Genomic DNA, 23,407 nt, shown 5'->3' on the forward strand with positions numbered 1-23,407 from the left:
TTGAACGGTTGTGTGTATATATATATTTTTTTATTTTTTTTACATCAGCAGTTGTCGCAGTGCTATACAGATACCCAGCCTAAACCCCCAAAGAACAACCATGGAGTTTTTCCTAGCCACTGTGCTTCTCCATTGCTTGCTCTTTAGGGTTTTAGGCTTGGTATCTGTAAAGCACTTTGTGACAACTGCTGATGTAAAAGGGCTTTATAAAATACATTTGATTGAATTTGATTGTAAAAAGTATGAATTGTAAGAACTAACAGACAGTCTCCTGAACATCTACCATATTATGAGATGGGGTATCAGTAGGCTATTCCATCTGTATGACATGGTTGATGAGAAAAATACCCTGGGAAGAATGTTGCCGATCCTGCCTGCACAGTCCCTGCAAGTTAAGAGGAAGTAAAGGGAAAATATGCCTACAGAGTCAAAGTTCCTTAGTTTACATTTTTGTTGTAATAGGTGGTTTCACATTGTGTATGTTTTATAATTGACACTTTCCTCCTTTTTTGTATCTATAAAACTTCAAATAAATTATCAACACAATTATCAACACATTCAAAGGATTCTGGAATGGTCACTGGTTTGTCAATGTTTGTGCAGGTATCTTAGCAATAAATCATTAAAATCGACCCTATGGAGAGTTCTGTCTCATTTCTCACAGGACATGTAGAGTAGGGAACTAACCTGTGGTTTAATATTGTAATAGTTCATGATAGTCTATGTAATTTATTATAAACCCGGTGGATTGATTGGCTGAAAGCAGGTATGACAAAACATTTATTTTTACTCATTATGTTTAACCAGTTTATAATAGCAATTAGGAACTTTGGGTATTGCCAATATACCGCAGCTAAGGGCTGTATCCAGGCGCTCTGCATTTCATTGTGTATAAGAACAGCCCTTAGCTGTGGTATATTGGCCCTACACCACACCCCCTTGTGCCTTATTGCGTTAATATATAATAGAAGGATTATAATAAGGAATAGTACGTCACCTCATTATTGGCTTTTTGAACAACCCAGATTGTGTATTTCAGTGCTTGACTTGGGCTGGAGATGTCCAGAACACCGTACCAGCACTTGACATTTTTGGGGAATTGCATACCAATTCCTCTATAAAAACCAAGTAGCCTATCGCTGGCCCAGATTCACACACCAAGGCAAAACAAATAATCAAAGCAGAAGGAAGGCGGAATCTTCATTTAATAACAATGGAGAGTGGGCATTCATTTTCTGATTCCTCTTTCTTCAAATGTATTTGCTGCTAGTCTGTGAATCTGTGAATGACAGTACACTGTTCGAGATTGCGCAGATTGAAAATGTGCCAACCTGAATGGCATGATGTGCTGTTCCAATGGTCAAATCAGGTTTTGGAAAGTCATGTAAATTAGTTTCCTAAATGTTAATGTAATTCATGAAAGCATACTTGTAAATATGATCAATCAATAAAAAAACTACATATCAGCCGTTATCGGAATTACCCTTCAGTGCATGTCTGTGGTGCTGCTTGTGTGCCATTGCGAGTGGGCGGTTGCCCGAGGAGTGAGAGAGAACCACATTTCAGCAGCAGGTATAAAATAATGACAGACTAACTAGATAGCCAATTCAAAACATACCTATAGCTAACTAAGCATTCATTTTGTTGTTGCCTTTCCACCAGCACTGCATAGCCTAAATAAATCTTCACTGTTAGAAAACTGGGATTCCCCTCGATTAAACAGAAGCAATATAACTGCGACATAGTTACAATATTCTAAGAATAGCCTAATAGACAAATAACTTTGTGTGCATAGATCTCCCCAAAACAGGAATAATTTTATAAAGACAAATGTATTTGGTTGTAATGTTGAAAAAGCCAAGCCTGCACACCCAGGAGCTCTCCAGATGGAGCGTTGACCACATGTTGACAACGTGACTAACAGTGCCGTTCTATGTGGGGGGTTAAGTGCCTTGATCAAGGGCACAATGGCAGGAGGTGGTAGGTCTACATGGGATTGGACACAGCAGTTTTCCAGTGTCAATAATGCTTACTTTTTCATGTAAGCTATATATAATATTAATATTAATGAAAATGTAGTTAAAAGTCATGGAGAAGTCAAGGAAAATATGTATTAACCGTTAACAGTGAATAATCAGAGGTATCTATAGCATAATGTAATTTGTGAATTTCAGTGAACATAGTATAATGGATAACTTGGGAAAAGATAGCTCCTGCACTTCTATCACAAGTCAAGCTCTGGTGTTAATTAACAACAGTACTCCCAGTTCTTCGTCTGACACTCTCTTTTACACACGTACACACGCGCACACACACATGTGTGCACACACACACATGTGCGCACACACACACACACACACACACACACACACACACACACACACACACACACACACACACACACACACACACACACACACACACACACACGTGTACACACGCACACACACACATATAGACAGGTATGACGGTGGCAGGACATCGTGGCAACGACCTTTGTACCAAAAAGGCAGCAGTCATGTGTGCTGCACTTTCAGGCTCCTATCTCTTCCTGTTTAACTGGTGAGACCGAGACCAAGAACAGAGGTGAGTGACTAAACAAACAAACATGCGCCGTCCAAAGAGGCTCTCCTCAGAGGAAAGGTCTTCCAACTATGTAGAATGAAGTTTTGTGGTTTAACAACCAGTGTTTTCAACTATTTACTGTATATTTGAAATCCCTGCTCATAGTTTAAAGTTACACATCTCTATTGTGTAGTAGGCTCGATCTTCCTGTTTTTAATTTTTTTAAATTCTTGATTGCATTAGGTGAGGAGATGCTGTATTCCTTTTCTATTGTTTGATTTGCAATATCAAGTGTTTGTTATCCTTAGGTAGTGCATTATATTATATATATTATATATATGCATTATATTATATTATATATATTATAATGAAGACAATAAGGCAGATACTGTACATGGAGAAATATGGGAGATGAATGAGAATGTAGCTAGGTGTGTTTATTTAGGAGACACTGAAGCAATTTAAGGTGACCAGACATGATGTAGTTATAACTGAACATTTATAGTGGGTGGAACTAGAAAATGGTCGTAAAATTAGAACATTAGTAACGGTGGTAGTCATACAGTTTAATGCTCATCATAAAGCACTGCTACGTATTTACAATATTTTCTGATTGATTTATTTCGATTAATCAAAGAACATGGAATGGCTTCTAAAATACATTGATTGTCTTAAATAGTGAAAGCAAGGGATGCATTATAATTCTACCGCTTCCTTTCAACTCATTGTTTCTCTTTTAGCCCTGAGGGATAATATAAACCTCTTTTAGCTGCGCAGTCAGGCTTACAACTGCTCTCAGTTGGCCTCTAATAATAACACACGCACGCACGCACGCATGCACAACTGGAGAAGCAGGCGATTGCCCTTATTTGGTGCCAGCCTGGGTCATGTGACCACAAAATGGCGGAAGCTGTGAGCAGTTGTAAGCTGAGCATCTCTACCAAGAGCCTGGGAGGAAAATAAAGACAAAAAGGGAGATACAGCTGAAATCCATGCTCTGAGACAGAGAAGGACAGAGTTTCCTGTGCCCCAGTAGTGGTAAGTGAATGGGTTAAATGTGATGCAGAATAAAGAAAAAGGCAGAAGAGAGAGATGTATTTATTTTCTACAGACAGGAAGAGAGGGAGAGAGAGGGAGGGGCTGCTGTCATCAGCACTGTGTTGCTGTGCTGCGGTGTGTGTATTAGGCGGTTCATCGCCGTCCATGGAGAAAAGCAGCTGATGCTGGTCTTGCTATACCGATCGTGTGTCTGTGTGTATGTGTCAATCAGCAGTGTGTAATTCATCTTTGCTGTTCGGAATTCAGCTATTCTAATCAGCATGTTTTTTGTTTGTTGCATTTGCCAATGCAATCAAATTTTTCTTCTCCCGTCTGGAAGAGAAACTAGGATCAGTTCAGTATTTTCATGTGCGTGAGTGCACGTTGGTTCATTTGCATCTGTGCCCAATCTGTGCTCGAGTGAGCGTGTGGACATTTGAATCAGCAGAGAGAGAAGAGAATGGGCTGCTGATGATGTAACAGATTTGCCCTCCCTCTTTCCACCTCCTCCCGCAAGAAACAGATGGATAATTCACAGAGAAGGAGAGAACTGACGACCTTTAACCCAACCCTCATCCCCCTCCCTCCCCTCTTCTCCCTCTCCCCTCTTCCTTCTCATTTTTACATTTACATTTTAGTCATTTAGCAGACGCTCTTATCCAGAGCGACTTACAGTAGTGAATGCATACATTTCATACATTTTTTTCTGTGCTGGCCCCCCGTGGGAATCGAACCCACAACCCTGGCATTGCAAACACCATGCTCTACCAACTGAGCTACAGGGAAGGCTCTGTACAGGTTCTGTACAGCCTCTGCCATGGTGCTCCAGTTGTTCTCCCTCTCCTCTTCTCCCTCTCTTTCTCCACTCCCCTCCCTCTTTTCCCTCTCCCTCTCCCCCTCTTCCTCCCACTCCCCTCTCTCCTCCCTCCCCCCGCTCCCTGTCTTCCCCCCCACTCCCCTCCCTCATCTACTTCTCCCCCTCTTCCTCCACTCCCCTTCCTCTTTTCTACTCCCCTCCCACCCATCCCTCCCTCTCCCCGTTTCCTCAACTCCCCTCCCTCTTCTCCCTCACCCCTCTTCCTCCACTCTCCCCCTCTTCTTCCTCTTCCCCTCTTCTCCCTCCCACTCCCCTCCCTCTTCCTCCACTCTACTCCCCTTCCTTTTCTGATCCTCATCCACCCTCCCTCTTCTCCCTCTCCCCCTTTTCTCCCTCTCCCCCTCTTCCTCCTCTCCCCTCTAGTGGGGTAAATTCAAATAATCCCGGCAGCAATGATAGAGACACAATCCTTTAAAACAGTGTGCCTGTAGGAGATGTGACTGTGTGACTGTGTGTACTACAGTACTGCCAACTGAGTTCACTCACTGTGTGTATGAGCAAACACAAAACACAGTCAGGCTCTCACTGGTACGCAGTATCAATAGTCCTAGTATTGGGACTATTGTGGATGATGTCTTAGTATTGGGACTGTTGTGGATGATGTCTTAGTATTGGGACTGTTGTGGATGATGTCTTAGTATTGGGACTGTTGTGGATGATGTCTTAGTATAGGGACTATTGTGGATGATGTCTTAGTATAGGGACTATTGTGGATGATGTCTTAGTATAGGGACTATTGTGGATGATGTCTTAGTATTGGGACTATTGTGGATGATGTCTTAGTATAGGGACTATTGTGGATGATGTCTTAGTATTGGGACTATTGTGGATGATGTCTTAGGATAGGGACTATTTTGGATGATGTTTTAGAATGGGGACTATTGTGGATGATGTTTTAGGATGGGGACTATTGTGGATGATGTTTTAGGATGGGGACTATTGTGGATGATGATTCTCCCCAGCAATGTAGAGGTTGAAGGACCACAGTAGAGGGTTTGTGACCCTGTAACCTGTCTGTTGAAGTGAAAAATCTATTCTATCTTTGTGGTGCAAGAAATGAAAGCCCTGTTGTTTAGATAAGGACACACACACACACACACACACACACACACACACACACACACACACACACACACACACACACACACACACACACACACACACACACACACACACACACACACACACACACACACACACACACACACACACACACACAAACAAACACACACAGTTGCACCAGAGGAGTTAGCTCCTCCCACCAGCCTTCTCTGACATGGACAAACTCACACATGCTCACGCTCACGCACACACACACAGACTCTTTATTGAGTCTGTATTCAGTATGTCATTGGTCTCTTCTCTTCAGGTCCCGCTGGGTGATGAGGGCATGGACCTGGCATCTCACAGTAAGATGAACTCAGAGGTGGCCGAGGGCAGACCAGGTGAGTCTCAGTTAGACACCGGCAACTCTGTGTGTGATAGGTTGTTATTCCATCATTACTCTTTGGCTACCTGCAGGACTGAGCTGTCAGTTTACTTAATTAGGCACACTCTCACAGTTACATACAGCAGCATGATGAGGCTAGTTACTCATACAGACACATTATCTCATTCCCAATGCACATTTACTGCTATATCATGTAAAAGTCCAAATGTTCTTTAGCACAGAAGACATCCAGACAAAATGCCATAACCCACCCCTCCACAAGAGATAGATGGATCATTCTAACATTTACAGTGACTCTTCCCCCTCTCTCCCTGTAGCCCCTCCCAACTCGCTGCCCCTGCAGGGCACGCCGGGTGGCCCCTCACAAAGGAAGAAGCTCTCCGCCCCGCGTATCAGCCTTTCGCTGGACCAGAGTGAAGACGACGCCCTAGAGACACCCGATGACCTGGACATTAACGTGGACGACCTGGATACGCCTGACGACACAGACTATCTGGACTACACCGACAATGAGCTGGACTGGGAGGGTGAGTCAGTCTAGGAGTACATCCCAAATGGCACTCTTAAGTGCACTTTACAGTATAGGTCCATTTCAGACACAGACTAATATACCAAACAAGTTATTTCACCACTTGGGAAGCTGTATCAAGGAAAATGAAAATTTGATTCCCTATACCTAATTTCTCTGTAATAAAATTACATTACATTACATTTACATTTAAGTCATTTAGCAGACGCTCTTATCCAGAGCGACTTACAAAATGGTGCATTCACCTTATGATATCCAGTGGAACAACCACTTTACAATAGTGCATCTAAATCTTTTAAGGGGGGGGGTTAGAAGGATTACTTTATCCTATCCTAGGTATTCCTTAAAGAGGTGGGGTTTCAGGTGTCTCCGGAAGGTGGTGATTGACTCCGCTGTCCTGGCGTCGTGAGGGAGCTTGTTCCACCATTGGGGTGCCAGAGCAGCGAACAGTTTTGACTGGGCTGAGCGGGAACTGTGCTTCCTCAGAGGTAGGGGGGCCAGCAGGCCAGTGGTGGATGAACGCAGTGCCCTTGTTTGGGTGTAGGGCCTGATCAGAGCCTGAAGGTATGGAGGTGCCGTTCCCTTCACAGCTCCGTAGGCAATCACCATGGTCTTGTAGCGGATGCGAGCTTCAACTGGAAGCCAGTGGAGAGAGCGGAGGAGCGGGGTGACGTGAGAGAACTTGGGAAGGTTGAACACCAGACGGGCTGCGGCGTTCTGGATGAGTTGTAGGGGTTTAATGGCACAGGCAGGGAGCCCAGCCAACAGCGAGTTGCAGTAATCCAGACGGGAGATGACAAGTGCCTGGATTAGGACCTGCGCCGCTTCCTGTGTGAGGCAGGGTCGTACTCTGCGAATGTTGTAGAGCATGAACCTACAGGATCGGGTCACCGCCTTGATGTTAGTGGAGAACGACAGGGTGTTGTCCAGGATCACGCCAAGGTTCTTAGCACTCTGGGAGGAGGACACAAGGGAGTTGTCAACCGTGATGGCGAGATCATGGAACGGGCAGTCCTTCCCCGGGAGGAAGAGCAGCTCCATCTTGCCGAGGTTCAGCTTGAGCTGGTGATCCGTCATCCACACTGATATGTCTGACAGACATGCAGAGATGCGATTCGCCGCCTGGTTATCAGAAGGGGGAAAGGAGAAGATTAATTGTGTGTCGTCTGCATAGCAATGATAGGAGAGACCATGTGAGGATATGACAGAGCCAAGTGACTTGGTGTATAGCGAGAATAGGAGAGGGCCTAGAACAGAGCCCTGGGGGACACCAGTGGTGAGAGCGCATGGTGCGGAGACAGATTCTCGCCACGCCACCTGGTAGGAGCGACCTGTCAGGTAGGACGCAATCCAAGCGTGGGCCGCGCCAGAGATGCCCAACTCGGAGAGGGTGGAGAGGAGGATCTGATGGTTCACAGTATCAAAGGCAGCAGATAGGTCTAGAAGGATGAGAGCAGAGGAGAGAGAGTTAGCTTTAGCAGTGCGGAGAGCCTCCGTGACACAGAGAAGAGCAGTCTCAGTTGAATGCCCAGTCTTGAAACCTGACTGATTAGGATCAAGAAGGTCATTCTGAGAGAGATAGCAGGAGAGCTGGCCAAGGACGGCACGTTCAAGAGTTTTGGAGAGAAAAGAAAGAAGGGATACTGGTCTGTAGTTGTTGACATCGGAGGGATCGAGTGTAGGTTTTTTTCAGAAGGGGTGCAACTCTCGCTCTCTTGAAGACGGAAGGGACGTAGCCAGCGGTCAAGGATGAGTTGATGAGCGAGGTGAGGAAGGGGAGAAGGTCTCCGGAAATGGTCTGGAGAAGAGAGGAGGGGATAGGGTCAAGTGGGCAGGTTGTTGGGCGGCCGGCCGTCACAAGACGCGAGATTTCATCTGGAGAGAGAGGGGAGAAAGAGGTCAAAGCACAGGGTAGGGCAGTGTGAGCAGGACCAGCGGTGTCGTTTGACTTAGCAAACGAGGATCGGATATCGTCAACCTTCTTTTCAAAATGGTTGACGAAGTCATCCGCAGAGAGGGAGGAGGGGGGAGGGGGAGGAGGATTCAGGAGGGAGGAGAAGGTAGCAAAGAGCTTCCTAGGGTTAGAGGCAGATGCTTGGAATTTAGAGTGGTAGAAAGTGGCTTTAGCAGCAGAGACAGAAGAGGAGAATGTAGAGAGGAGTGAGTGAAAGGATGCCAGGTCCGCAGGGGAGGCGAGTTTTCCTCCATTTCCGCTCGGCTGCCCGGAGCCTTGTTCTGTGAGCTCGTAGTGAGTCGTCGAACCACGGAGCAGGAGGGGAGGACCGAGCTGGCCTGGAGGATAGGGGACAGAGAAAATCAAAGGATGCAGAAAGGGAGGAGAGGAGGGTTGAGGAGGCAGAATCAGGAGATAGGTTGGAGAAGGTTTGAGCAGAGGGAAGAGATGATAGGATGGAAGAGGAGAGAGTAGCGGGAGAGAGAGAGCGAAGGTTGGGACGGCGCAATACCATCCGAGTAGGGGCAGAGTGAGAAGTGTTGGATGAGAGCAAGAGGGAAAAGGATACAAGGTAGTGGTCGGAGACTTGGAGGGGAGTTGCAATGAGATTAGTGGAAGAACAGCATCTAGTAAAGATGAGGTCAAGCGTATTGCCTGCCTTGTGAGTAGGGGGGGAAGGTGAGAGGTTGAGGTCAAAAGAGGAGAGGAGTGGAAAGAAGGAGGCAGAGAGGAATGAGTCAAAGGTAGACGTGGGGAGGTTAAAGTCACCCAGAACTGTGAGAGGTGAGCCATCCTCAGGAAAGGAACTTATCAAGGCGTCAAGCTCATTGATGAACTCTCCAAGGGAACCTGGAGGTTGATAAATGATAAGGATAATAAGCTTGAAAGGGCTGGTAACTGTGACAGCATGGAATTCAAATGAGGAGATAGACAGATGGGTCAGGGGAGAAAGAGAGAATGTCCACTTGGGAGAGATGAGGATTCCAGTGCCACCACCCCGCTGGCTCGATGCTCTAGGGGTATGCGAGAACACGTGGGCAGACGAAGAGAGAGCAGTAGGAGTAGCAGTGTTATCTGTGGTAATCCATGTTTCCGTCAGCGCCAGGAAGTCTAGGGACTGGAGGGTAGCATAGGCTGAGATGAACTCAGCCTTGTTGGCTGCAGACCGGCAGTTCCAGAGGCTGCCGGAGACCTGGAACTCCACGTGGGTCGTGCGCGCTGGGACCACCAGGTTAGAGTGGCAGCGGCCACGCGGTGTGAAGCGTTTGTATGGCCTGTGCAGAGAGGAGAGAACAGGGATAGACAGACACATAGTTGACAAGCTACAGAAGTGTTGTTTCTTGTATTATTGTCTCCTGTGTATTTAGAGAACTGTTTCACTTTGATATCCTTTTTCTTCTGTCCTGATTTTCTCTTTCTTTTCTTCTGTTAACTAGATATTCTTTGTTGTTCTTCGTTAGCTAGCTAGCTTCTTCCAAAAGAGTCCCTAGCAACTGCTTAGCAACTGGTAAACAATTCAGCTTGCTAAGATAACTACAATTTTAGGAAAAATAGTTATTTTTCAAAAGCCTATCTTCTTTGTTTGTTGCTTGTTTTTTCTCCTATTCAGTCTTGCAGTTTTCTTTTGCTTTTTTCCGATGTACTTCACTCTAAAAACCATGTAAATTTCAATATTTGTAGGAGCTCATTTTTCAGCTGCTGCTGCTCAAATTGGAGTTCCGGAACATTGCAGAGAAAATGTTTGTTGTTGGATTTATAGTACGTCTCTGTTTTCTACTAGCTGTGTTTCTGTTTTTTTCCCCAAACCAGAACCCCTGACAGCCAATCGTAACACATCAAAAGAGCCGTGTGAGCCGATTCCTACGTGCAGTGCAGCGGAGGAGCGTCAGGATGCGAAGCTGTGGAGGGCTGTGGTCATCGGAGAGCAGGAACACCGCATCAACATGAAGATCATCGAGCCCTACCAGAGAGTTATATCCCATGGAGGTACAGGAAAGTTCTGATTGTTGTTTGGTGTTTTTATACCTTCTTTTTTATAGACCTTATTGTACCTCCTTTCTCTTGATGGGGTCTCCCATACAAAACAGATTTTCATCTCATGGAATGTAATGGGACTTAATTACAGGTAAAAAATGTAATATTCAGACATACACTGACACACTGATGGCAGATGACAGAAAGAAATACAAACAAACTGAGAAACGAAACAGCCAAACACCCCACCCAACCCACACCCAACCCACGATCTAGCCTCTGAGACAGGGTACTCTTGTAAACTGTTGTAGTGTGGGTAATATTTTAATATTTCTTTTGAAGTGTTATTTTTCCTTCATCAGGGTACTATGGAAACGGAGTGAACGCCATCATAGTGTTTGCAGCGTGTTTCCTCCCAGACAGTGACAGTGAGGACTACCATGAAGTCATGGAGAACCTCTTCCTGTAAGTTGCACCTATCCTCACTCTCATTAGTACTGGCTTAGGCACCTTTTAAAGGTGATGTACGCGGAGATCACATTCACTATAAATGCTGAATATTTCGGCTTAATCTGAAATTACCTTTAAATGTCAAGCAAGCTATTACTCAGATCTTGTGTGGATCGGAATGATTCCCGACCTTACTCCCCTATCCCTGGTTTGAAACGTAGACCTGTGACCTAACAAATACACACATTATTTGTAGATTATTTGATGGATATACTGATAACTAATTGCGTTTTATGGTTAAGTTCTTGTCTGTCTTTATTTTCAAGAAAAATAACTTGAAGAGCAATGTTGTAACTATTCTACATGTACCTTCCAATCGTTCACTGTCATACTCCTTGCTTGTTCTTCATTTCAGTGATATTTCAGATGTTTCTCTACTCTTTGGACATGTTTTAAATCATACACTACAATCTAGTTACTAGATTGATTTACATTTGACGTTTTTGTCATTTAGCAGATGCTCTTATGACTTACAATTAGTGCATTCATCTTAAGATAGCTAGGTGAGGCAACCTCATATCACAGTGGTAGTAAGTACATTTTCCCTCAATAAAGTAGTTATCAGCGAAGTCAGTGATAGTAGTTTGATGTGTACTTGCCCTGCTGTATGTCCTGCCGGCAGGTATGTGATCAGCACGTTGGAGCTGATGGTGGCAGAGGACTATATGATTGTCTATTTGAACGGAGCCACGCCCCACAGGAGGATGCCTGGAATGGGCTGGCTCAAGAAGTGCTACCAGATGATTGACAGAAGGTAGATTGCTTTTTACAATGTTTGATTCATGGATGAGTAGATGGAGGAATTAATTATATTTGTTGTATGAAAAAGTGCAAGGGGATAGAGTCAGGACCACGGGATAAAATGTGATAACATGTACTTACAGTTGAAGTCGGAAGTTTACATACACTTAGGTTGGAGTCATGAAAACTCGTTTTTCAACCACTCCACAAATTTCTTGTTAACAAACTATAGTTTTGGCAAGTCGGTTACGACATCTACTTTGTGCATGTTACAAGTCATTTTTCCAACAATTGTTTCAGACAGATTATTTCACTTATAATTCACTGTATCACAATTCCAGTGGGTCAGAAGTTTACATACACAAAGTTGACTGTGCCTTTAAACAGCTTGGAAAATTCCAGAAAATGATTTCATGGCTTTAGAAGCTTCTGATAGTCTAATTGACATAATTTGAGTCAATTGGAGGTGTACCTGTGGATGTTTTTCAAGGCCTACCTTCAAACTCAGTGCCTCTTTGCTTGACATCAGTGGAGAATCAAAAGAAATCAGCCAAGACCTCAAAAAAATTGTAGACCTCCACAAGTCTGGTTGATCCTTGGGGGCAATTTCCAAATGCCTGAAGGTACCACGTTCATCTGTACAAACAATAGTACGCAAGTATAAACACCATGGGACTGCGCAGCTATCATACCGCTCAGGAAGGAGACGCGTTCTGTCTCCAAGAGATGAACATACTTTGGTGCGAAAAGTGCAAATCAATCCCAGAACAACAGCAAAGGACCTTGTGAAGATGCTGGAGGAAACAGGTACAAAAGTATTTATATCCACAGTAAAACGTGTCCTATTTCGACATAACCTGAAAGGCCGCTCAGCAAGGAAGAGCCACTGCTCCAAAACCGCCATAAAAAAGCCAGACTACAGTTTGCAACTGCACATGGGGACAAAGATCGTACTTTTTGAAGAAATGTCCTCTGGTCTGATCAAACAAAAATAGAACTGTTTGGTCATAATGACCATCGTTATGTTTGGAGGAAAAAGGGGGAGGCTTGCAAGCCGAAGAACACCATTCCAACCGTGAAGCACGGGGGTGGCAGCATCATGTTGTGGGGGTGCTTTGCTGCAGGAGGGACTGGTGCGCTTCACAAAATAGATGGCATCATGAGGATGGAAAATTATGTGGACATATTAAGGCATCTCAAGACATCAGTCAGGAAGTTAAAGCTTGGTCGCAAATGGGCCTTCCAAATGGACAATGACCACAAGCATACTTCCACAGTTGTGGCAAAATGGCTTAAGGACAACAAAGTCAAGGTATTGGAGTGGCTATCAGATAGCCCTGACCTCAATCTTATAGAAAATTTGTGGCCAGAACTGAAAAAGCGTGCGCGAGCAAGGAGGCCTACAAACCTAACTCAGTTACACCAGCTCTGTCAGGAGGAATGGGCCAAAATTCACCCAACTTATTGTGGGTAGCTTGTGGAAGGCTACCCGAAAAGTTTGACCCAAGTTAAACAATTTAAAGGCAATGCTATCAAATACTAATTGAGTGTATGTAAACTTCTGACCCACTGGGAATCTGATGAAAGAAATAAAAGCTGAAATAAATCATTCTCTCTACTATTATTCTGACATTTCACATTCTTAAAATAAAGTAGTGATCCTAACTGACCTAAAACATGGAATTATTAATAGGATTAAATGTCAGGAGTTGTGAAAAACTGTATTTTTCACAATTGCTGACTGAGTTTAAATGTATTTGGCTAAGGTGTACGTAAACTTCCGACTTGAACTGTATTTCCCCATGTGTTCAACTGTAATAACATTGTATCATGTCACAACATACAAACACTGAATATGATAATTTTTATGAATGTTTGGTTACAGGCTCAGGAAGAATTTGAAATCCTTCATCATTGTCCACCCGTCCTGGTTTATACGGACCATCCTCGCCATCACCAGGCCATTCATAAGGTAAACACATGTAGACAGTGCCTTCAGAAAGTATTCACACCCCATGACGTTTTGTTGTTACAAAGTGGGATTAAAATTGATTTGTCATTTATTTTGGTCAAGGAGTTACACAAAATACTCTAATGTCAAAGTGCAAGAAAAGTCTAACATTTGTAAAAAAAAAAAAAGAAAAAAGAAAAAAAAAAATAAAGAAAAGGAAAACTAGTATATCTTGATATATTAAATCATTTTTGGCAGTGATTACAGTTGTGAGTCTTTTAGGATGTCTCTAAGAGCTTTCCACACATGGATTGTCCAACATTTGCTCATTATTATTTTAAAAAATTCTTCAAGCTCTGTCAAATTGGTTGTTGATCATTGCTAGATAACCATTTTTAGGTCTTACCATAGATTTTCAAGCAGTTTTAAGTCAAAACTGTAACCAGGACACTCAGGAACATTCACTGTCTTCTAGTTAAATGCCTCCAGTGTAGATTTAGCCTTGTGTTTTAGTTATTGACCTGCTGAAAGGTGAATTCATCTCCCAGTGTCTGGTGGAAGGCAGACTGAGCCAGGTTTTCCTCTAGGATTTTGCCTGTGCCTCGCTCCATTAACTTTATTTTTATCCTGAACAATCACAAGCATCCATGTCTTTGTCTTGTTCTCGTGTCTTATCCCGTGTAAATAGCCGGTCTTTTTCGTATATATCTTAATCTCACTTTCTATCTACGAACTAAATATACTTTCCTGCAACCCACCTCATCCAATGTAGTATGGATCTGCTATTTTTATTCCTTATAACTGGAACTTCCATCAGGAGCTAGCCAGCTAACTAGCAACTAGTCTTGTTAGCCATGGCTAGCAGTCTTCACCTTTTTCCCGGTCATCAGCCAGCTTTAGCTCGGACAACACCTGCCAGTCTGCACAGTGCGATATCAACCAAGAGCATATCGGACTGCTTCTCTCTACCATATCACCGGATTCCTGCCGCTCTGGATCATTACACCGGATCATCGCAGCTAGCTAGCTGCAAACGAGTGGCTATTGTTAGCTAACGCCACTGTCCTGAAGTAAGCAGCAGCTTGCCTTGAGCTAGCCTCGAGATAGGCCCATCTATCAGCTAATTCCAGGGCTACAATACCTCCTTTGCCAATTGGCCTGGTCCCTTTATTGTCGACACGGAGCCCCTCCGATCCATCACGACTGGACTGCCGACGTGATCGCTCGATGTGGTCTCAACAGGCTATTCTGTTACGATTTCGCCAAAGAAGCATCTACTAGCCCCGGCCCACTATCTTTTCTGAACGCTGTGTCCCCTGCTAGCGTAGTAGTGACCCTTGTCTATACATTATGCCTTGAATCTATTCTTCCACACCCAGAAATCTGCTCCTTTTATTATCTGTCCCCAACGCACTAGACGACCAGTTCTTATAGCCTTTAGCCATACCCTTACCCTACTCCTCCTTAACCCAGGCCCTGTAGCCCCCAGTTCCATTCCTATTCCCCAGGCGCTATCATTTGTTGACTTATGTAAACGTAAAAGCCTTGGTTTGATGCATGTTAACATCAGAAGCCTCCTCCCTAAGTTTGTTTTATTCACTGCTTTAGCACACTCCGCCAACCCTGATGTCCTAGCCGTGTCTGAATCCTGGCTTAGGAAGGCCACCAAAAATTCTGAAATTTCCATCCCCAACTACAACATTTTCCGCCAAGATAGAACTGCCAAAGGGGGTGGAGTTAGCCTGCAGAGTTCTGGCATGCTATCCAGGTCTGTGCCCAAACAATTCGAGCTTCTACTTTTAATAATCCACCTTTCCAGAAATACGTCTCTCACTGTTGCCGCTTGTTATAGACCCCCCCCCAGCCCCCAGCTGTGCCCTGGACACCATATGTGAATTAATTGCCCCCCATTTATCTTCAGAGTTTGTCCTATTAGGTGACCTAAACTGGGATATGCTTAACACTCTGGCCGCCCTACAATCTAAGCTAGATGCCCTCGATCTCACACAAACTATCATGGAACCTACCAGGTGCAACCCTAAATCCGTAAACACGGGCACCCTCATAGATATCATCCTGACCAACCTGCCCTCTAAATACACCTCTGCTGTCTTCAACCAGGATCTCAGCGACCACTGCCTCATTGCCTGCGTCCGTAATGGTTCCGCGGTCAAAAGACCACCCCTCATCACTGTCAAACGCTCTCTATAACACTTCAGCGAGCAGGCCTTTCTAATCGGCCTGGCCCGGGTATCCTGGAAGAAAATTGACCTCATTCCGTCAGTAGAGGATGCCTGGTTATTCTTTAAAAGTGCTTTCATCACCATCTTAAATAAGCATGCCCCATTCAAAAATGTAGAACTAAGAACAGATATAGCCCTTGGTTTGCTCCAGACTTTACTGCCCTTGACCAGCACAAAAACATCCTGTGGCGTACTGCATTAGCATCGAATAGCCCCCGCGATATGCAACTTTTCAGGGAAGTTAGGAACCAATATACACAGGCAGTTAGGAAAGCAAGGGCTAGATTTTTCAAACAGAAATTTGCATCCTGTAGCACAAACTCAAAAAAGTTTTTGGAGAATAAGAGCACCTCCTCCCATCTGCCCACTGCACTGAGGCTAGGAAACACTGTCACCACCGATAAATCTACGATAATCGAGAATTTCAATAAGCATTTTTCTACGTCTGGCCATCTGGCTACCCTTACCCCGGTCAACAGCTCTGCACCCCCCACAGAAACTTGCCCAAGCCTCCCCCATTTCTCCTTCACCCAAATCCAGATAGCTGATGTTCTGAAAGAGCTGCAAAATCTGGACCTCTGCAAATCAGCTGGGCTAGTCAATCTGGACCATCTCTTTCTTAAATTATCCGCCGCAATTGTTGCAACCCCTATTACTAGCCTGTTCAACCTCTATTTCGTATCGTCTGAGATCCCTAAAGAATGGAAAGCGGCTGCGGTCATCCCCCTGCCTTTCTAAAGTCTTCGAAAGCCAAGTAAACAAACAGATAACCGACCACTTCGAATCCCACCGTACCTTCTCCGCTATGCAATCTCGTTTCCGAGCTGGTCATGGGTGCACTTCAGCCACGCTCAAGGTCCTAAACGATATCATAACCGCCAATGATAAAAGACAATACTCTGCAGCAGTCTTCATCGACCTGGCCAAGGCTTTCGATTCTGTCAATCACCGCATTCTTATCGGCAGACTCAAAAGCCTTGGTTTCTCAAATGACTGCCTTGCCTGGTTCACCAACTACTTCTCAGATAGAGTTCAGTGTGTCAAATCGGAGGGCCTGTTGTCCGGACCTCTTGCAGTCTCTATGGGGGTGCCACAAGGTTCAATTCTCGGGCCGACTCTTTTCTCTGTATACATCAGTGATGTTGCTCTTGCTGACGACACCATTCTGTATACTTCTGGCCCTTCTTTGGACACTGTGTTAACAAACCTCCAGACAAGCTTCAATGCCATACAACACTCCTTACGTGGCCTCCAACTGCGCTTAAATGCAAGTAAAACTAAATGCATGCTCGTCAACCGATCACTGCCCGCACCCTCCCGCCCGTCAAGCATCACTACTCTGGATGGTTCTGACTTAGAATATGTGGACAACTACAAATACCTAGGTGTCTGGTTAGACTATAAACTCTCCTTCCAGACTCACATTAAGCATCTCCAATCCAAAATTAAATCTAGAATCAGCTTCCTATTTCGCTACAAAGCATCCTTCACTCATGCTTCCAGACATACCCTCGTAAAACTGACCGTCCTACCGATCCTTGACTTTGGCGATGTCATTTACAAAATAGCCTCCAACACTCTAATCAGAAAATTGGATGTAGTCTATCACAGTGCCATCCGTTTTGTTACCAAAGACCCATATACGACCTGTATGCTCTTGTTGGCTGGCCCTCGCTTCATATTCGTTACCAAACCTACTGGCTCCAGGTCATCTATAAGTCTTTGCTATGTATAGCCCCACCTTATCTCAGCTCACGGGTCACCATAGCAGCACCCATCCGTAGCACGCACTCCAGCAGGTATATTTCACTGGTCATCCCCAAAGCCAACTCCTGCTTTGGCCGCCTTTCCTCCCAGTTCTCTGCTGTCAATGACTGGAACGAACGTCTTATATCTCCCTCACTAGCTTTAAGCATCAGCTGTCAGAGCAGCTTACCGATCATTGCACCTGTACACAGCCCATATGTAAATAGCCCACCCAACTACCACATCCCTATATTGTTATTTATTTTTTGCTCTTTTGCACCCCAGTATCTCTACTTGCACATTCATCTTCTGCACATCTATCACTCCAGTGTTTAATTGCTAAATTGTAATTATTTTGCCACTATGGTCTATTTATTGCCTTACCTCCCAAATCTTACTACATTTGCACACACTGTATATAGACTTTTCTATTGTGTTATTGACTGTACGTTTCTTTATCCCATGTGTAAATCTGTGTTGTTTGTGTTGCACTGCTTTGCTTTATTTTGGCCAGGTCACAGTTGTAAATGAGAACTTGTTCTCAACTGGCCTACCTGGTTAAATAAAAGCATACCCATAACATGATGCAACCACCACTGTGCTTGAAAATATGGAGAGTAGTACTCAGTAATGTGTTGTATTGGATTTGCTCCGAACATAGCACTTTGTATTCAGGGCAAAAAGTGAATTGCTTTGCCCAATTTTTGCAGTATTACTTTAGTGGTTTCCTTCCTCTCCGGCAACTGAGTTAGGAAGGATGTCTACATCTTTGTATTGACTGGGTGTATTGATACACCAACCAAATTGTAATGAATAACTTCACCATGCTCAAAGGGATATTCAATGTCTGCTTTTTTTACCCATCTACCAATAGATGCCTTCTTTGCGGCGAGACATTGGAAAACCTAACTGGCCTTTGTGGTTGAATCTGTGTTTGAAATTCAATGCTCAACTAAGGGACCTTACAGATAATTGTATGTGTGGGGTACAGAGATGAGGAAGTCATTCAAAAATCATGTTAAAAACTATTATTGTACACAAAGTGAGTCTATGCAAACTATTATGTGACTTGTCAAGCAAATGTTTACTCTTGAACTTATTTAGGCTTGCCATAACAAAGGGGTTGAATACTTGACTCAAGACATTTCAACTTTTCATATTTAATTATTTTCCTTAAAAAAATTCAAACAACATAATTCCACTTTGACATTATGGGGTATTTTGTGTAGGCCAGTGACAAAATATCTCAACAAAATGTGGAGAAAGTCAAGGGATGTGAATACTTCATGAAAGCATGGTATACACTGAGTGTACAAAACACCTACTCTTACATGACATAGACTGAACAGGTGAATGCTATGATCAATTGTTGATGTCACTTTAAATCAGTGTAGATGAAGGGGAGGTAGACAGGTTAAAAAATGATTTTTATGCTTTGAGACAATTGAGACATGGATTGTGTATGTGTGCCAGTCAGAGGGTGAATGGGCAAGACAAAAGATGTTAGTGCCTTTGAATGCGGTATGGTAGTAGGTGTGTGTCAAGAACTGCAACGCTGCTGGGTTTTTCAAACTTAACAGTTTCCTGTGTGTATCAATGGTCCGCCACCCAAAGGACATCCAGCCAACTTGACACAACTGTGGGAAGCATTGGGTTCAACATGGGCCAGCATCCCTGTGGAACACTTTTGACATCTTGTAGAGTCCATGACCAGACGAATTGAGGCTGTTCTGAGGGCAAAAGGGGGTGCAACTCAATATTAGTAAGGTGTTCCTAATGTTTTGTACACTCTGTACATTTCTGTTCAAATAAAATAATCTGGCAGATAAAGATAGCAGGAGTGTGCACATCCACTTACATATGTGTTTGTGTGTTTTGTCACAGCACCAAGTTCAGTAATAAGATAAAGTACGTGAACAGCCTGGCTGAGCTGCAGGAACTCATTCCCATGGAGTACGTCCACATCCCAGAGTGCATCATTAGGTGAGCCCGGTCTACACATTCCTCTCTCCCTTCTTCTCCTCTCCTCCTCTTCACTGTAACTGACTATCTTCCGTCGTCAACTCTCCCCTCTTAGCCTTGACGAGGAGCTGAAGGAAGCGGCGCTGAGCTCGACGTAAGCATTGACTCCCTTCCCTTATTATTACGGCTGTAGAAACAGAAACTATGTACCCCCCATGTCTGTTTTCTCTTAATTAGACTCCCATCTATCACATGATCCTGTTTAAGATCAGAAAGGCTTGTAGGTTGGATCAGCCTTCTCGCCTGTGTGTTTCTTCTGACTACTTTCATACTCTGTAATAATATGGAAATGTGATAAATGTATCCCGCAAGGCATTTGTCTTCCATGTATTACCATAATCTATGGTTTATTGATGATTAATTATGGTGATATATCACAGATGGTGAGTAAGATGAGTCTGAGAAAGAGATGTAGAATTCCAATGAGAAACATACTCGTTTGACTATATTTGGTTCGGCTTTCCCCACAAGGAATACCATTGATTCAATATGGTCCACAGAATGTAGCCCTTGATATATTTACCACAGCACCCCAGATTCCCTTCTGACTTGTTTTCCTTTTTCTTCTGTAGCGTGAGCAGCTTCCTCCAGGGACCTGAGCCGACGTCTGGGAGACCAGAGTCAGTAAGACCACTAAAGCTACTTGTTTAAGTGCAGTCTGAAGAGAGATGGCCTTGTCTGGCTTGTCTGTCTTTCATATAAACACTAAGGCAGCGTCCAAAAAATGGCACCCTATTCCCTATAGGGCCCTGGTCAAAAGTAGTGCACTATATTAGGGAATAGTTTGCTATTTGGGATGCTGCCTCTAACATTACTGCCTCTGTTTCATTGGCTTCTCTTCCTCTGCAGAGCCGATAAAACCAACATGAACAGCTCCTAGACAAAGTGGTGTTCAACACCACTGGAAATGGATGGTTGTGGCTTTGCTTCAAAATGGAATTTCACATTGTTTTAAAACTCCTGAATGTTTCGTACACTAGAAACATTAAGACCGATGTACTATTCCTGTGTGTTTGTCAGACACGGAGACGACTATGAAAACACTCCATAATCCCTGTTAGCACTCCGACGCAGTATCCTATAACACCACCATAACATTCATCTACAACACCATTGACAGACTTTAGATTAGCACCAGGGGTTTCTTAATCCTGGTCTTTGGGACCCACAGGGGTGCACTGTTTTGTTTCTTCCCAGCACTAACACACCTGATAGCACACCAAGATCTTGATGATTAGCTGATTAGTTGAATAATCAGGTGTGTGTGCTGGGTTGTAACAGAATTTGCACACAAGTGGGTTGCCCAGGACCAGTATTAAGATGCTTGACACTGTAAATCCACATACATGATAGTTTGTTAAGGACATAATAACACATGGTCTCTCACAGTACAGTACATACTTCCATTCTTAGCATCGAAGTTAATGTTGTACTTTGGTAATAATGCATGAGCAGCAGTGAAGCAATAATATCTCATCCTTTAAAGGTAGACTCAGTGAACTGACGTTGCCACAAGCAGCACCGCAGATATTGAAATGAGAGAAATGCAAGACTTCAATCACACAGTATCTGTGCAGGTGCACACTTCACGGTGTCCACAGTATGGTAGCCACAGGACCAAAACAGCGGGGAAGTTGAGTTTCACGCTTCATTGCTCTTAGTTCTTGCGGAAATTGACCCACCATGCTGTTGACTTTCTGCATCTACATCATATCGCTGCGTCTACCTTTAATGTTAGTCCATCTGGAATTTAGACAAGTCATTATGTCCTTGAGACAACAGCACATCAACGATGGTATGTCAAAAATCAATCTGACATATCGATGGCATGATAAAACCTAGTCCCCTTAGGAAATGACCAAGTTACACGTCTCAATCTTTTTTGTTGTTGTTGATCTTATTACCATGGATCTTGATGAAAGTGTTTTACCACTAAAATCTCTAGATGTTTTCACGTTGAATTAATCTGAAATACAGAGGATGCCGTGTGTAACCATAGAAATATATTTCTGTGTGTAACCAAGTGATAATGTGTGAAAACAAGCTGTCAGTAAATTGTGAGAGCATGTCCTTTCAGATACCTGTCCTATAAGTTGAGCGTGCCGTGTGTGTGTGTGTGTGTGTCCTGTCAGTGTGTGCTTCCGTCAGACTTTCTACATATTCACCGTCTAGGGCTCTTGCTGCACCAAACAGGATATGACCTCAGAGTGGGACAGAGAGAGCAGCGTGGGTCTCTGTAAAGCACAATTTCGCATCCCATGTGTGGGTGTATGCGTGTGTCAATGCATGTTTCCTCAGATTGATGGCCTTCAACATTGTGTGTAATATGATGGAACACTAAATCAATAAATTGTTTTACCCTGAGCAATTCTCCTGTGTTTTTCCTCACGTGCCATCTATGCCAATGTCAGTTGCATTCATTTGTGAATGAAATGGCCAGTGATGAATTTGCATCCTTATTAGCCATACTTGAAGGTCATTGGCCTTCCTATCACACCACCAGGGTGATATTCTTTAAGGTTTAGGGCTGGATTTAATGTGTATCGCAGAAGTATTGCGGGAAAATTTGCGATTGAAATTTAAAAGGCAATGTTCCTGCGTTTGCGGAGACTGCATTCACAGTAGACGCTGAATATGTTGGCTCAATCTAAAATTACCTTTACATTTTAACGCAGATCTTCCACGATACAGATTGTATCCAGCCCTTAGCATTTCTAATTGGATAAGTCCATGTAGCTCCTGCCTGATTGTCTATTCTGCTATTTGGTGCCCAATGTATACAGGGTGGCAGGTAGCCTAGTGGTTAGAGCGTTGGGCCAGTAAACGAAAGGTTGCTAGATCGAGTCCCCGAGCTGACAAGGTAAAAACTGTCGTTCGTCCTGGACAAATGACCACCTTCGCACGGCGAGCTAGCACAGGACGCACTGTGCTGTGAAGGCGTACTGGGGACACAGTGCGTAGAGCCGGCGCAGGATATCCTGGACCGACGAGGCGCAACGAACCGTGACTACAGAGAATGCTACGTGCACTAACTCAAAATATACAAACAATATCCCATAACCCACAGGTGGAAAAAATGCTACTTAAGTATGATCCCCAATTAGAGACAATGATAACCAGCTGCCTCTAATTGGGAATCATACAAATCCCCATCATAGAAAATCAAACCTAGAACCCCACATAGAAATAAATAAACTAGATCAACCCCCAGTCACACCCTGACCTACTCTACCATAGAAAATAAGAGCTTTCTATGGTCAGGACGTGACACACCCCCACAATTACGAAAGAGGAATAATATTTTGAAACTGATTTCACTGCACATGATACTGTATTTCAGGGGCCGTGGTTGAAGTCAGACAAAATAAACCAAAAAGTCAAATAAAAAAATATACTTTTTCCCTAAATGTTAAAAATAACTGGTATTTGACAACCTATACAATTTTGTGTATGAACAGCATTTAATAATAAAACACCTCAGCATCAAATAGCTTTTCGTGTTTTATATCAAACAAGGACAAATAAGATGGCTGCAAGCCCTGAGAGAAAGAGAGATTCAACGAGAGAGAGCGTGAGAGATGAGGCAGAAAGAGAAAAATCCTGCTAAAGATACATCACCCTTCAAATGTATAGCTCTCGTCATTTTCCCCTGGCTGCCCGTACCTGAACTTCCTGTAGACTGTTCCATCCTGACCCATGTATTTAACATCTTTAACCCGGCCCGGCCAGCCCTCTGTGAGATCCATCGACTGGCCTCTGCATTGTTAGGAAGGGCCCGTAAGGAAGCATTTCCCTGTTAGTCTAAAC

At 43.9% G+C, this 23,407-nt stretch overlaps 1 protein-coding gene across 5 annotated transcripts; it reads left to right on the plus strand.

Annotated features, from left to right (window-relative positions):
• The first annotated feature begins 85 nt into the window (after window positions 1-85).
• LOC106568351 (protein prune homolog 2) lies at window positions 86-21,964 on the plus strand. Of its 5 annotated transcripts, none has more exons than XM_014138628.2 (11): window positions 86-766; window positions 5,850-5,925; window positions 6,248-6,457; window positions 10,223-10,399; window positions 10,750-10,852; window positions 11,520-11,651; window positions 13,524-13,610; window positions 19,463-19,561; window positions 19,656-19,694; window positions 20,173-20,220; window positions 20,450-21,964. In XM_014138628.2, exons 2-11 carry the CDS (start codon window positions 5,871-5,873, stop codon window positions 20,478-20,480), a joined length of 981 nt encoding a protein of 326 aa, XP_013994103.1. In that variant the 5' UTR covers window positions 86-766; window positions 5,850-5,870; the 3' UTR covers window positions 20,481-21,964. The 5 variants fall into 5 exon arrangements, with proteins under 5 accessions (XP_013994103.1, XP_013994105.1, XP_013994100.1 ...); XM_014138630.2 differs by lacking the exon at window positions 86-766 and adding an exon at window positions 2,405-2,586 and having other exon boundaries at window positions 20,173-20,224; XM_014138625.2 differs by lacking the exon at window positions 86-766 and adding an exon at window positions 2,406-2,586.
• The last annotated feature ends 1,443 nt before the right edge of the window (window positions 21,965-23,407 follow it).

The sequence above is a fragment of the Salmo salar genome, chromosome ssa13, assembly GCF_905237065.1.
Source record: "Salmo salar chromosome ssa13, Ssal_v3.1, whole genome shotgun sequence".
In the NCBI taxonomy this organism is placed as follows: Eukaryota; Metazoa; Chordata; class Actinopteri; order Salmoniformes; family Salmonidae; genus Salmo; species Salmo salar.